General features: G+C 42.8%; 1 protein-coding gene across 2 annotated transcripts in view; it reads right to left on the bottom strand.

Moving 5' to 3' along the window:
• Positions 1 to 509: 509 nt before the first annotated feature.
• Positions 510 to 12,063, bottom strand: part of shtn2 (shootin 2) — a 38,378-nt gene continuing 26,824 nt past the window's right edge. For both annotated transcript variants that reach the window (XM_070435322.1, XM_023971651.2), the window contains exons 10-17: positions 11,800 to 11,953; positions 11,460 to 11,598; positions 11,184 to 11,242; positions 2,676 to 2,773; positions 2,524 to 2,553; positions 2,368 to 2,421; positions 1,854 to 2,028; positions 510 to 1,353 (exon numbers count right to left, since the gene is read on the bottom strand). In XM_070435322.1, coding sequence (XP_070291423.1) covers positions 1,202 to 1,353; positions 1,854 to 2,028; positions 2,368 to 2,421; positions 2,524 to 2,553; positions 2,676 to 2,773; positions 11,184 to 11,242; positions 11,460 to 11,598; positions 11,800 to 11,953 — 861 coding nt within the window. In that variant the 3' untranslated portion in view covers positions 510 to 1,201. The remainder of the gene's footprint in view (positions 1,354 to 1,853; positions 2,029 to 2,367; positions 2,422 to 2,523; positions 2,554 to 2,675; positions 2,774 to 11,183; positions 11,243 to 11,459; positions 11,599 to 11,799; positions 11,954 to 12,063) is intronic.

The following is a 12,063-nucleotide window of genomic DNA, read 5'->3' as shown; positions in this document are numbered from 1 at the left end:
GTATGCTGAAAGTGAAAAGCAGACCTTTCTAGTAAAGGAGCTAAATTAAATAAATATATAAAGACAGAACAGCGTGCAGCAGAAACTAAAATGGTGTCAGAGTCAAAGTGTGAAAGTAATCCCATCCTTTTCAAATGCTTTTAACAAAGAGCAGGGGTGTGTGGAAGTGTGAACTCAAAAAGCTGCCATCCACCCAGCCTCCATTTCAGACACTTTCAGAAGCTGGAGGACCTTTAAGATCACCTGAGTGCTCTTAGCTCCTCAACACCTTGGCAACCCAAGTATATGGAGTGCCTAAATGGCAGCTGACACAATTCCTCTGTTGTGTGAGCTAATTAAGGCGCTAGGTCTCTAGCTACAAGGAGGTCCAGAGCGTAGAATGAGAGGAAAGGTAGCTTTCCACTCTTCAAAAGAAACAGTAGAAATCATTTGGTGGTGGTATGTGTATTTTTCATTCACTGGTACTGCATGTGTGCTTTCCATTTACAAATGGCAACTGAGGCGTGATGTGAATAAAATATTGTATTATTTCCACTTTTAAGTTGTTTTTTACATAGCTGAAGCATAGCAGGTATTAGAGTGAAGTGACCCYTATACAAAAAGAGACAAGTTTTCAGAGCATCAGGACAATAATGCACCAAGAATTCCACGATAAGAGCATCAATGCAGAACCATGTTCTTCTCACTCTTTGCTTTTCTCGTTGCAACATTGAATGTGAATTGAGAGAAATTCATGGATCGGTTATTAAAAAAAGGGCATATTGCCATTCAAATATTTCTCACACCCAGCACAAGTAGAATATCCTTGTACATTTTTACTGCCACAGAAAGGTCTTTGCCATTGGCTTACTACCCTTAACYCAGTGTTTCTTGATCCTGGTCTTGGTGATCCAAATGTAATTGTTTTCCCTAGCACTGCACAGCAGTTTCAAGTCATAAACTCATCATCAAGCTTGGATTATTTCAATCAGGAGTGTACTGCTATGGCAAAAATAAAAATGTGCACCCCTTTGGGTCCCCAAAACCCAAAGATTAAGGTCAAGCCTGAACCCAAGCCACTCACATTTTAGTTACTATTATTATTACAGGCAAAGGTTCCACATATACATCAAATATGTGGACTGGCTGGGGGTACTCAATGAGAGGTTTGGGAAACACTGTGGTACAGTATCCCAAAACTAGTCATCCGTTTTTCCAACTTTCAGATGTTCTCCTGGCAGATGATCAGTTCTGATTCTCTGATACGGGAGTTCCTCTTCTCTCTGTTTTGCTGGAGCCTCCGGAGTACAGGGGTGCTGCCACTCTCTCCTGCCCAGGGAAGTGCTCCTGCTGCTGGACCGCCCGGCTGCGGGCCTGGGGGAAAGACATATGGTATAGAAGCAATTTTCTATATTGAAAAAAATTCTAAAATATTGTAGGTAAGTGAAAAACATCATTACGGCTGCGTTTAGAAAGGCAGCCCAATTCAGTTTTTTCCCCCACTAATTGGTCTTTTGATCGATCACATCTTTTAACATCAGATCTTTTTCAGATTTGATCTGATTGGTCAAATGACCAAGTAGTGAAAATAAAAATCTGAATTGGACTGCTTGTCTAAACGTAGCCTGGGTAGGCTAATGATGTGTCCTCCTGGTCCCTCGTTTGTTATCATCTGCATCAATCTTTCTCTTTAACCAACTTTGATCTAAAACCATTTCAAGCCATCCAAGACCAGGCCAGTCCATCTTTTAATGTAGTACCATCAATTGAATGCCCGTGGACAAAACAATAACCAGAACACTGCAACCCTTAAAAACCCAAACTGACTGACTGTCCCCCAATCCCTAAAGCAAAGGATGGAGATGCTACTGCACCTTGTATTTTGGTAGGGGTTATGGCAGTGGAGGGGGCGGAGCTGGGGGTGTCCTGTCCATCCGCCATGGCCCGTCTCCTTCTCTGTAGCACCATCTGTAGCTCTGCCTCCCCCACATTTCGGCTGAACCTATTCCGTGACCATGCCCTCCTGTGGCCTTGGTGCTTTATGGTGTCCTAGTAGAGGTAGTACAGTAGACAATCAGGATAGGTGAGGAGGAGGTTAAACCAATCAGGTCAAAGAAAATAAGATTTCAAAAGTACAGTAAACCAATCAGGGTACATTATTAATCCCGTCGACCTATTAGACTCACTTCTCTTGTAGAATTGAAAATCCCTAATAAAAAAAAAAAAATGTTTGTTGACATTCTTATTTAACCTTTATTTAACTAGGCAAGTCAGTTAAGAACAAATTCTTATTTACAGTGACGGCCTACACCGGCAAAGCCCGGACGACACTGGGCCAATTGTGCGCTGCCCTATGGGACTCCCAATTCTTAACTGATCCCATCTTACCAGCATTCCTTTCAGCTCCAGCACAGCTGACTTTCTCTTCTCAATCCTCTGGTCCTGTGATTGAAAGATTCATAAATTAAAAGCATTTTAATATTAAATAAATCAATAGTCTTTTATAACAATTATTATAATAAGAAAGGTATCAAAAGTGCTCACCCTCCAGGCACGGTCATCTTCTGATCCGACCTGAAATAGGAGACAAAATGTCAGATGTCTCACCACTGCAATTGTAGATAGCATGATTGATTGACTGATTGGTTGATTGATGATTGATTGATTTGTACTGTACATGCACTATCTAGCCCTACCTGTGGTCTCTGAGTGGGTCTCAGGACAATGCCTTTCTTTATCCTCTCCATCATCGCATCCACCGCTCGGGTCTTCATGTCCAAAGTAGGATCTGGCTCTGTTGGAGAAAGGGACACAACACAATGAATAGGCTACTTGAGCTGTGCTGTGCTGTGTTGAATAATAAAACTGCTGATATCAGAACCAGGGTCATAATTTACCTCCTAAACATGCCTTGAATATCAAATCAAAATCAAATCAAATTTTATTGGTCACATGTGCCGAATACAACAGGTGTAGACTTTACAGTGAATTGCTTACACAGCAGTGCAGAGTTCAAAAGTAAGACAAATATTTGCTAAATAAAAAAGGAAATGGTAACACAATAAAAACAATAACGAGGCTATATACAAGTAGTACCAGTACTGAGTTAATATGCAGGGGTACGAGGTAATTGAGGTAATACAGTATGTATATGTGGGGAGAGGTAAAAGTGACTTGGCAATCAGGATATATTATAAACAGAGTAGCAGGCAAGTATGTGAAGTGTGAAAGTTTGTCTATATGTGAGTGTGTGTGTGGCGTCAATATGCATGTGTGTGTTCTGTGTGTTTGAGCATATGTAGTGTGTGTGTGTTGGAGTGCCAGTGTAGTATGGGTGAGTGGGTGAGTAGAGCCAGTGCAAGAGTCAGTGCAAAACAATTAAGATAAAGAAATATCTGTGGCGCAGCGGTCTACTGCACTGCATCGCAGTGTTGTGGTGTCACAACAGCCTTGGGTTCGATCCCAGGCTGTGTCACAACTGGCCGTGACCGGGAGTCCCATAGGGTGGGGCACAATTGGCCCACCGTCGTCTGAGTTAGGGGAGGGTTTAGCCGGGGGGGCTTTACTTCACTTGGCTCGTCGCGCTCTAGCAACTCCTTGTTGCAGGCTGACTCCGGTTGTCAGTTGAATGGTGTATCCTCTGACACATTGGTGCAGCTGGCTTCCGGGTTAAGTGAGCGGGTGTTAAGAAGCGTGGCTTGGCGAGTCATAATTCGGAGGACGCATGACTCGAGCTTCGCCTCTCCCAAGCCCGTTTTTGGAGTTGTAGCGATGAGACAAGACTGTAATCATGAAATTGGGGAGAAAAAGGGGGTAAAAATTATAAAATGAAAAAATTATGGAGGGGGTCAATGTAAATTGTGCGGGTAGCCATTTGATTAACTGTTCAGCATTCTTATGGCTTGGGGATAGAATCTGTTTTGGTGCTTTTTGGTCACAGACTTGGTACCACTTGCCATGTGGTAGCAGAGAAAACACTCTATGACATTGGTGGCTGGAGTCCTTGACCATTTTTTTTACCATCCTCTGGTATAGAGGTCCTGGAAGGCAGAGAGTTCGGCCCTAGTGATGTACTGGGCCAACGCACTACCCTCTGTAGCGCCTTGCAGTCAGATGCCAAGCAGTTGCCATACCAAGCAGTGATGCAACCAGTCAAGATGCTCTCAATGGTGCAGCTGAATAACGTTTTGAGGATCTGAGGGCCCATGACACATATKTTCAGCCTCCCGAGGAAGAAGAGGTGTTGTTGTGCCCTCTTCAAAAATGTGTTGGTGTGTTTGGTCCATGATAGCTCCTTAGTGATGTGRACACCGAGGAACTTGAAGCTCTCGACCCACTCTACAGCCCCATCGATGTGAATGGGGCGTGTTCGGCCCTCCGTTTCCTGTAGTCCACGATAAGCTCCTTTGTCTTGCCCACGTTGACGGAGAGGTTGTTGTCCTGGCACCACACTGTCAGGTCTCTGACCTCCTCCCTATAGGGTGTCTCATTGTCGTCAGTGATCAGGCCTACCACCGTTGTGTTGTCGGCAAACTTAATGATGGTGTTGGAGTCGTGCACGGCCACGCAGTCATGGGTGAACAGGGAGTACAAGAGGGGACTGAGCACGCACCCCTGAGGGGCCCCCATGTTGAGGGTCAGCATGGCGAATGTTTTGTTGCCTACCCTCACCACATGGGGTCGGCCTGTCAGGAAGTTCAGGATCCAGTTGCAGAGGGAGGTGTTCAGTGCCAGGGTCCTTAGCTTAGTGATGAGCTTGGTGGGCACTATGGTGTTGAACGCTGTGCTGTAGTCAATGAACAGCATTCTCATGTAGGTGTTCCTTTTGTTCAGGTGGGAAAGGGCAGTGTGGTGTGCAATAGAGATTGCGTCATCTGTGGATCTGTTGGGACGTTATGCAAATTGGAGTGGGTCCAGGGTKTCTGGGATGATGGTGTTGATGTGAGTCATGTCCAGCCTTTCAAAGCATTTCRTGGCTACAGATGTGAGTGCTACGGGGCGGTAGTCATTTAGACAGGTTACCTTGGTGTTCTTAGGCACAGGGACAATGGTGGTTTGCTTGAAACATGTAGTTATTACAGACTGGATCAGAGAGAGGTTGATATCAGTGAAGACACTAGCTGGTCAGCGCATTTTCTGTGTATGGGTCTTGGTTATACATCTGGCCCTGCGACCTTGTGAATGTTGGCTACGGAGAGCGTGATCATACAGTCGTCCGGGAACAGCTGGTGCTCTCACGCATGGTTTAGTGTTGCTTGCCTCGAAGCGAGCATAGAAGGCCTTCAGCTTGTCTGGTAGGCTTGCATTACTGGGCAGCTCTCGGCTAGGTTTCCCCTTGGAATTCGTGATAGTTTGCAAGTCCTGCCACATCCGACGAGCGTCAGAGCCCATCTAGTAGGATTAGTTATCTCAAGGCCATCAGACTGTTAAATAGCCATCACTGGCCGGCCTCCACCCAGTAACCTGCCCTGAACTTAGACACTGTCACTAGCCTACTGCCACCCGATTACTCAACCCTGCACCTTAGAGGCTGCAGTCCTATGTACATAGACATGGAATCACTGGTCACTTTAATAATGTTTACATACTGTTTTAATAATTTCATATGTATATACTGTATTCTACTGTATTCTAGTCAAGCCACTCCGACATTCCTCGTCCTAATATTTATATATTTCTTAATTACATTGTTTTACTTTGAGATTTGGGTGTATTGTTGTGAATTTGTAGATACTACTGCACTGTTGGAGCTAGGAACACAAGCATTTTGCTACACCCACAATAACATCTGCTAAATATGTGTATGTGACTAATAACATATTATTTAATTTTTTTGACTTCTTAGTCCTGTACTGACACTTTGCCTGTTTGGTGGTTCGTCAGAGGGCGTAACAGCATTTCTTATAAGCATCCGGATTAGTGTCCTGCTCCTTGAAAGTGGCAGCTCTAGCCTTTAGTTCAGTGTGGATGTTGCCTGTGATCCATGGTTTCTGGTTCGGATATGTCCGTTTGTTCACAGTGGGGACAATGTCGTCGATGCACTTATTAATGAAGCCGGTGACTGATTTGGTAAACTCCTCAATATCATCGGATGAATCCCGGAACATATTCCAGTCTGTAATAGCAAAACAGTCCTGTAGCTTAGCATCCACTTCATCGGACCACTTCTATATTGAGCGCGTGAGTTTTTGCTTGTAAGCAGGAATCAGGTGAATAGAGTTATGATCCGATTTGCCAAATGTAGGGCAGGGTAAAGCTTTGTATGAGTCTCTGTGTGTGTAGTAAAGGTGGTCTAGAGTTTTTATCCCTCTAGTTGCACAGGTGACATGCTGGTAGAAATGAGGTAAGACGGATTTCAGTTTTCCTGCATTAAAATCATCTGCCAATAGGAGCGCCGCATCTTGATGAACATTTTCTTGTKTGCTTATGACCCCATACAGCTTGTTGAGTGCAGTCTTAGTGTCAGCATCGGTTTGTGGCGGTAAATAGACAGCTACGAAAAATACATATCCTGAGCACATACTGTTTATTGTTAAAGTAGTCATACGTAAGTAATGTGTAGTTGATTATTATTTTTTATTTATGATGACAGTGATAAGGATGATATAATTATTTATTACTATCATTAGTATTATGTTCTATGTTTTGCTGTTGTCTGGGTATTTGCCAATTGTTTTAGGTCTTATTGTCCTCAGTACAACAAATGTATTTCAAATGTATTTTCCATTTGTTTTGTTATGTGGCTAATTCCTAAAGAAGATGCTCCTCTCGTGGTCATTCCATAGGCGTATAGGGTTTTTGGCTGGGCACATCAGAGTTGGCAGCATTGAAACAGGTTCATGGGACAGTTCCGATTTCTTACCTGGGCAACACCAATCGGTGGTTGAAAGTGTATTTTAGGACGCTAAAGGCGCGTCACGGGTACAGGGGTGGCATGATAGTATCAGGGAAAACACCCCCTTCTGGGATGGGGGAGGCTTTCACGGGAGGGATATTGGAAGACAATTGGAGGTTTACTTAGAGTTAGTTTCAGCTGCAGTATGTTTAGCAGCGGATATATTATGGTACGGCTACATGGATAGATGTCAGACATTGATTCTGGTAGTATTGGTAAGTATGGAAAGATTCAGGGTGTCAAGCAGCTAGATCATAATGGTGCTTTTTGGTAGTAAATTTACAGGCATATATTAAGTATAATTTAACTTGTATCTCATTATGGTAAGGTGTGAAATAAGTATAGCTAGTTATAATTGTAWTGGCTTAGCAGATTATAAAAAAAGACGACCAGTCTTTACCTGGCTTAAAAGAAAGGAATATAATATCTACTGTTTACAGGAAACTCACTCTACAATTACAGATGAGGTTGTATGGGTAAAGGACTGGGACGGAGATTTCTATTTCTGTCATGGGAAAAGAAACTCAAAAGTGGTGATGATATTAATTAATAACAATTTTGAGCCGAATGTACAAACTGTCAAAACAGATCCGAAAGGAAGGTGGATCATTTTAAATATGCTATTGGACGATAAATATATTTGGCCAATTCATGTCTATGGTCTAAATACTGTGCATTCGGAAAGTATTCAGACAACTTCCCTTTTGCCTCATCAATCTGCACACAATACCCCATAATGACAAAGAAAAAAACAGAAATACCTTATTTACATAAGCATTTAGACCCTTTGCTATGAGACTCGAAACTGAGCTCAGGTGCATCCTGTTTCCATTGATCATCCGTGAGATGTTTCTACAACTTGATTGGAGTCCACTTGTGGTAAAATCAATTGATTGGACATGATTTGGAAAGGCACACACCTGTCTGTATAAGGTCCCACAGTTGACAGTGCATCTCAGAGCAAAAACCAAGCCATGAGGTCGAAGGTATTGTCCATAGAGCTCCGAGACAGGATTGTGTCGAGGCACAGATCTGAGGAAGTGTACCAAAACACTTCTGCAGCATTGAAGATCCCCAAGAACAGTGCCTCCATCATACTTAAATGGAAGAAGTTTGGAACCACCAAGACTCTTCCTAGAGCTGGCCGCTGGCCAAACTGAGCAATCGGGGGAAAAGGGCCTTTGTCAGGGAGGTGACCAAGAACCCGATGGTCACTCTGACAGAGCTCCAGAGTTCCTCTGTGGAAATGGGAGAACCTTCCGTGTGGAGGAAACCTGGCACCATCCCTAAAGTGAAGCATGGTGGTGGCAGCATCATGCTGTGGGGATGTTTTTCAGCGGCAGGGACTGGGAGACTAGTCAAAATTGAGGCAAAGATGAACAGAGCCAAGTACAGAGAGATCCTTGATGAATACCTGCTCAAGAGAGCTCAGAACCTCAGACTGGGGCCTATGTTCACCTTCCAACAGGACAACGACTCTAAGCACACAGCCTAGACAATGCAGGAGTGGATTCGGGACAAGTCTCTAAATGTCCTTGAGTGGCCCAGCCAGGGCTCGGACTTGAACCCGATCAAACATCCTTGGAGAGACCTGAAAATAGCTGTGCAGCGACGCTCCCCATCCAACCTGACAGAGCTTGAGGATCTGTAGAGAGGAATGGGAGAAACTGCCCAAATACTTTTGTAAATGTGATATTTCAGTTTTATATTTTTAATAGATTTGGAAGAATTTCTACAAACCTGTTTTTACCTTATCATTATGGGGTAGGTAGATTGATGAGGGGAATTTAAAAAATATATTTTTTAGAATAAAGTTGATTGAAAATGTAGAGGTTTTTCATGATGATTATAAATGATTATACACAATTCTTGCCACAAAAATAATGTTATGGGGCTGTCACGACTTCGACCGAGGCAGGCTCTCCTTCCCGTGCGGGTGGCGTTCGGCGGTCGTCGTCACCGGCCTATTAGCTGCCACTGATCTTTTTCTCCCCCTCCCTATGTGGTTATTGGGTGCACCTGTGGTGTATTAGGGTTAATTAGTTGGGCTTATTAGTCAGCCGGCCCGCACGTTTCTTTGTGCGGGATTGTTTSCTTGTAAGTAGTGGTGTTGATTGTGTGCTACGTGTTTTCTGGACTGTGTTCCTTTTCCCCGTGYCTGGGGTTGGTTAGATAGTACACCCAGTGTGTTAATAGGGTGGACTAGATGGTCCGTGTTCATTAAAGAACATTTTGTATTTGGCACCTGCTGTTTCCTGCGTGTTGACTCCACACTCCGACACCCAGGCCTTACAGGGGCATACAACCAACTTAGCTCTGCAAATTTTGCTATGAAGAGACAGAATCATTAAATATCTGGTCACAGGTTCAGGAATGTCTGAAAAATCGAATCATTTATCTAAAAGTAACCCTACAAATAGCACTGTTGGGAGATTTGGAAAACCATTGTCAAGCAATCAACAATAATAATATTTGTAGTAAAAACATGTATCTTTAACTTCCAATCTGTAGATGCTATGCGTTTACTAGTACTATCTATCTATCTAGATGCAATGTACAGTATATAGAAATATCAAATTACTTTATTCTTGCTATGTAATGTCATGACTGTCCTGTGAGGATCAGAATGGGTCAGATCAGACTGACGAGATTGTGACAGTAACCAGGCCTCTCTCTCTCCCACAGAGGGGAAAGGGGGAGCTGCTGGATCGTTGACCGTTCACACTCGGTCGTAAATTACAAGAGAGGGAGACTCTCCTTCTTGTTCTTTAGTATCAACCAAAGGAATGTCTTTGTTCACAGACAGTTTTGCCCGCCCAAAACTCTAACATCCAAAAAGTGATAATGGAACAATATTTCTAACATAACAATGTGGGAAATGGTCAGTGGGGAACTATGGAAAACGAATGTCATATTGTTTTTCATTTTGTAATGTTATTACATTTTCATCCAATATGTTGTGAACACAATATGAACGTGATGAAGGTATTTGTGTTAAGATAGGAATGTGATTTTAGTTTTCTAATGAGATAATCGTTTTTGATATCCTTTGCACATTAAGTAGCCACGCCCCGAGTGAGGTCAGAGAGCTTGTCAGAATGACGGAACGCCCATTTTTACTAAGAGTGCATAAAGGCTTGAAAGAGGAATCAACCTTTAGACCAGGAAACGTGAGGTGGAGAGCTGCACGTTTGGAATGGTTGACTCTTTGAACCTCAACAGGAGGTGAAGAAATTAACTCACCTTCCTTTTGAACCAGAGAGACGAAGAGTTGCAGCTCATGTCCGTCGTGGTCCGAATCCTGAATACCAACACGAGGAGGGAGAGTCGAGAAGCTCACCTCAGACAATCCCTGGTACAGCTGATTAGCTGTCTTAAGACAGATATCGAGAAAAGCTAATCTAAGTGAGACTATCCTACTACGTTCATCACCAATGGGAACCGTCGACATGGCTGGTTATCGTCCAGAGTGAACAACAGTCGAAAACGGGAAAGGGGAGGGGAGATCCCTTTTGGACAATCAGAGCCATATAGCTGGAAGGCCAACAACTTTCAGAGAAGGTTTGGTTCCGACCGAGATAAACGACGAACGAAGGCATTTCACACGTAAATACATTCATGATTTCTTATTCCAAACGGGCGGTGGTTCGTGTGCAAGATATATGATTAATGTGAAGACAGTCCTTGACTGTACAATAAGTGTCCTTTTTCTCTCTCTCCCCCCTCTCCATCTATGTTGTAACAAGCTGTCATATCTTGTCAGTCAACTAGGGACCTTTGTCTCATGTAAGTGTGTGTGTGTATTCTGTGTTATTATTTAGTTAGCTAGTAAATAAATTATTAAACCAATTTGTGTAGTACTGAATAATGCGCAAGGCTGTTTTTTTTTGCAGATCCAAGAAGGTTACGATCGTTCAGAATGAGTATTTGATAAGAGGTAATAATTAATAAGATGACTGTTTATTAACRTTATAGGTAAAGACCTCATAGAGTTTAATTTGGGAGATGGTAACTCTCTAAACAACTTCTTCCATGGTGCCCCAAATTTTTATTAGTTAATTGTTACAAGATTAATTTAATGGGGTAACAATTAAACATAGTTAGTGAATTAAATAAATAACAGTCATCAAATTAATGAAAGTAAAGTCACGACAGTAACTACTGCAACAACAAAAAACATGTGCCATGTATGTAAAATGCGTGTAGAATGTACATGTAACAACAGAAGAAAAAGCTATAATAACAAAGTTTATTTTTGTCCTCCGAAGAGGGTGGAAATGCGTAATCATAACCTGGTAAGAACACTCACTATTCTTATCAATGTTGTTGGCTGACTCCTTCCTCTTGTTGCGAAGGACGACTAAGGGACTGAAGAGAGGAAGAAGAGAAAGTGTTGCAGAAGTCGTTTGTTTAATCAAATTAACTAAATTCTTTAATCAAATGTACCTATGGGTACTACCATCACCTTGCTATGTAACAAAGGTCAACAAGTTTTCATTTTCAATGTAAGTTCAAGATGTTTGAAATAGGATACCTCTACCAGCTAATATAGTGGTTATGTATTTATAGTATATAGAATACCTACTCAACAGCAGTACTGGAGGGAGGTGGGGGTAGGGGTGGTGGAGGAGGAGGTAGTGGAGGAGGAAGTGCAGGGGTTGAGTTGTCCTTCTCTGAAACCAGGTCTTTCTCTGCGTCTTTCAGCCTATCCTCGAGCTGTTTCACTAAAAAGAAGAGAAAGTACCATCAACCACAACAATGTGTCATATTTGAATACCGTAAAATAGCATTTGTTTGAATATTGAAAATGGAGCAAAGAGAAATTCAACTCCAGACGGTTATAGTGTTGTTTTTTGTAATTTATTCTTTGAATTGTACATCAGTGTCCTATGCTCACTGTGACCAAACTACATCTGTAAATGTACCTTCCCCCTGAAGCTGGGTGAGAGTGTTCTGAGCCTCCCTGAGCTGGGTGTCCATGGTCCTCCTATCCTCCTCACTGCTCTCCAGTTGGCCTCTGACACATTGCAGCTCAGATAGAACACTGCTCTCTTCCAGGGCAGACTGGGTCGGTTTCACCTGTGATAGTCATGTACAGCGACATGTATTAGACTTACTGACTTTTTGGGGGTTTTGTTGTACTTTTACCCCTTTTTCTCCGCAATTGGTAGTTACAGTTTTGTCCCATC

Source organism: Salvelinus sp. IW2-2015, linkage group LG3, assembly GCF_002910315.2.
Source record: "Salvelinus sp. IW2-2015 linkage group LG3, ASM291031v2, whole genome shotgun sequence".
NCBI classification, from domain to species: domain Eukaryota; kingdom Metazoa; phylum Chordata; class Actinopteri; order Salmoniformes; family Salmonidae; genus Salvelinus; species Salvelinus sp. IW2-2015.
The sequence above is the reverse complement of the archived record's forward strand: the minus strand, read 5'-3'. Positions and strand labels throughout refer to the sequence as shown.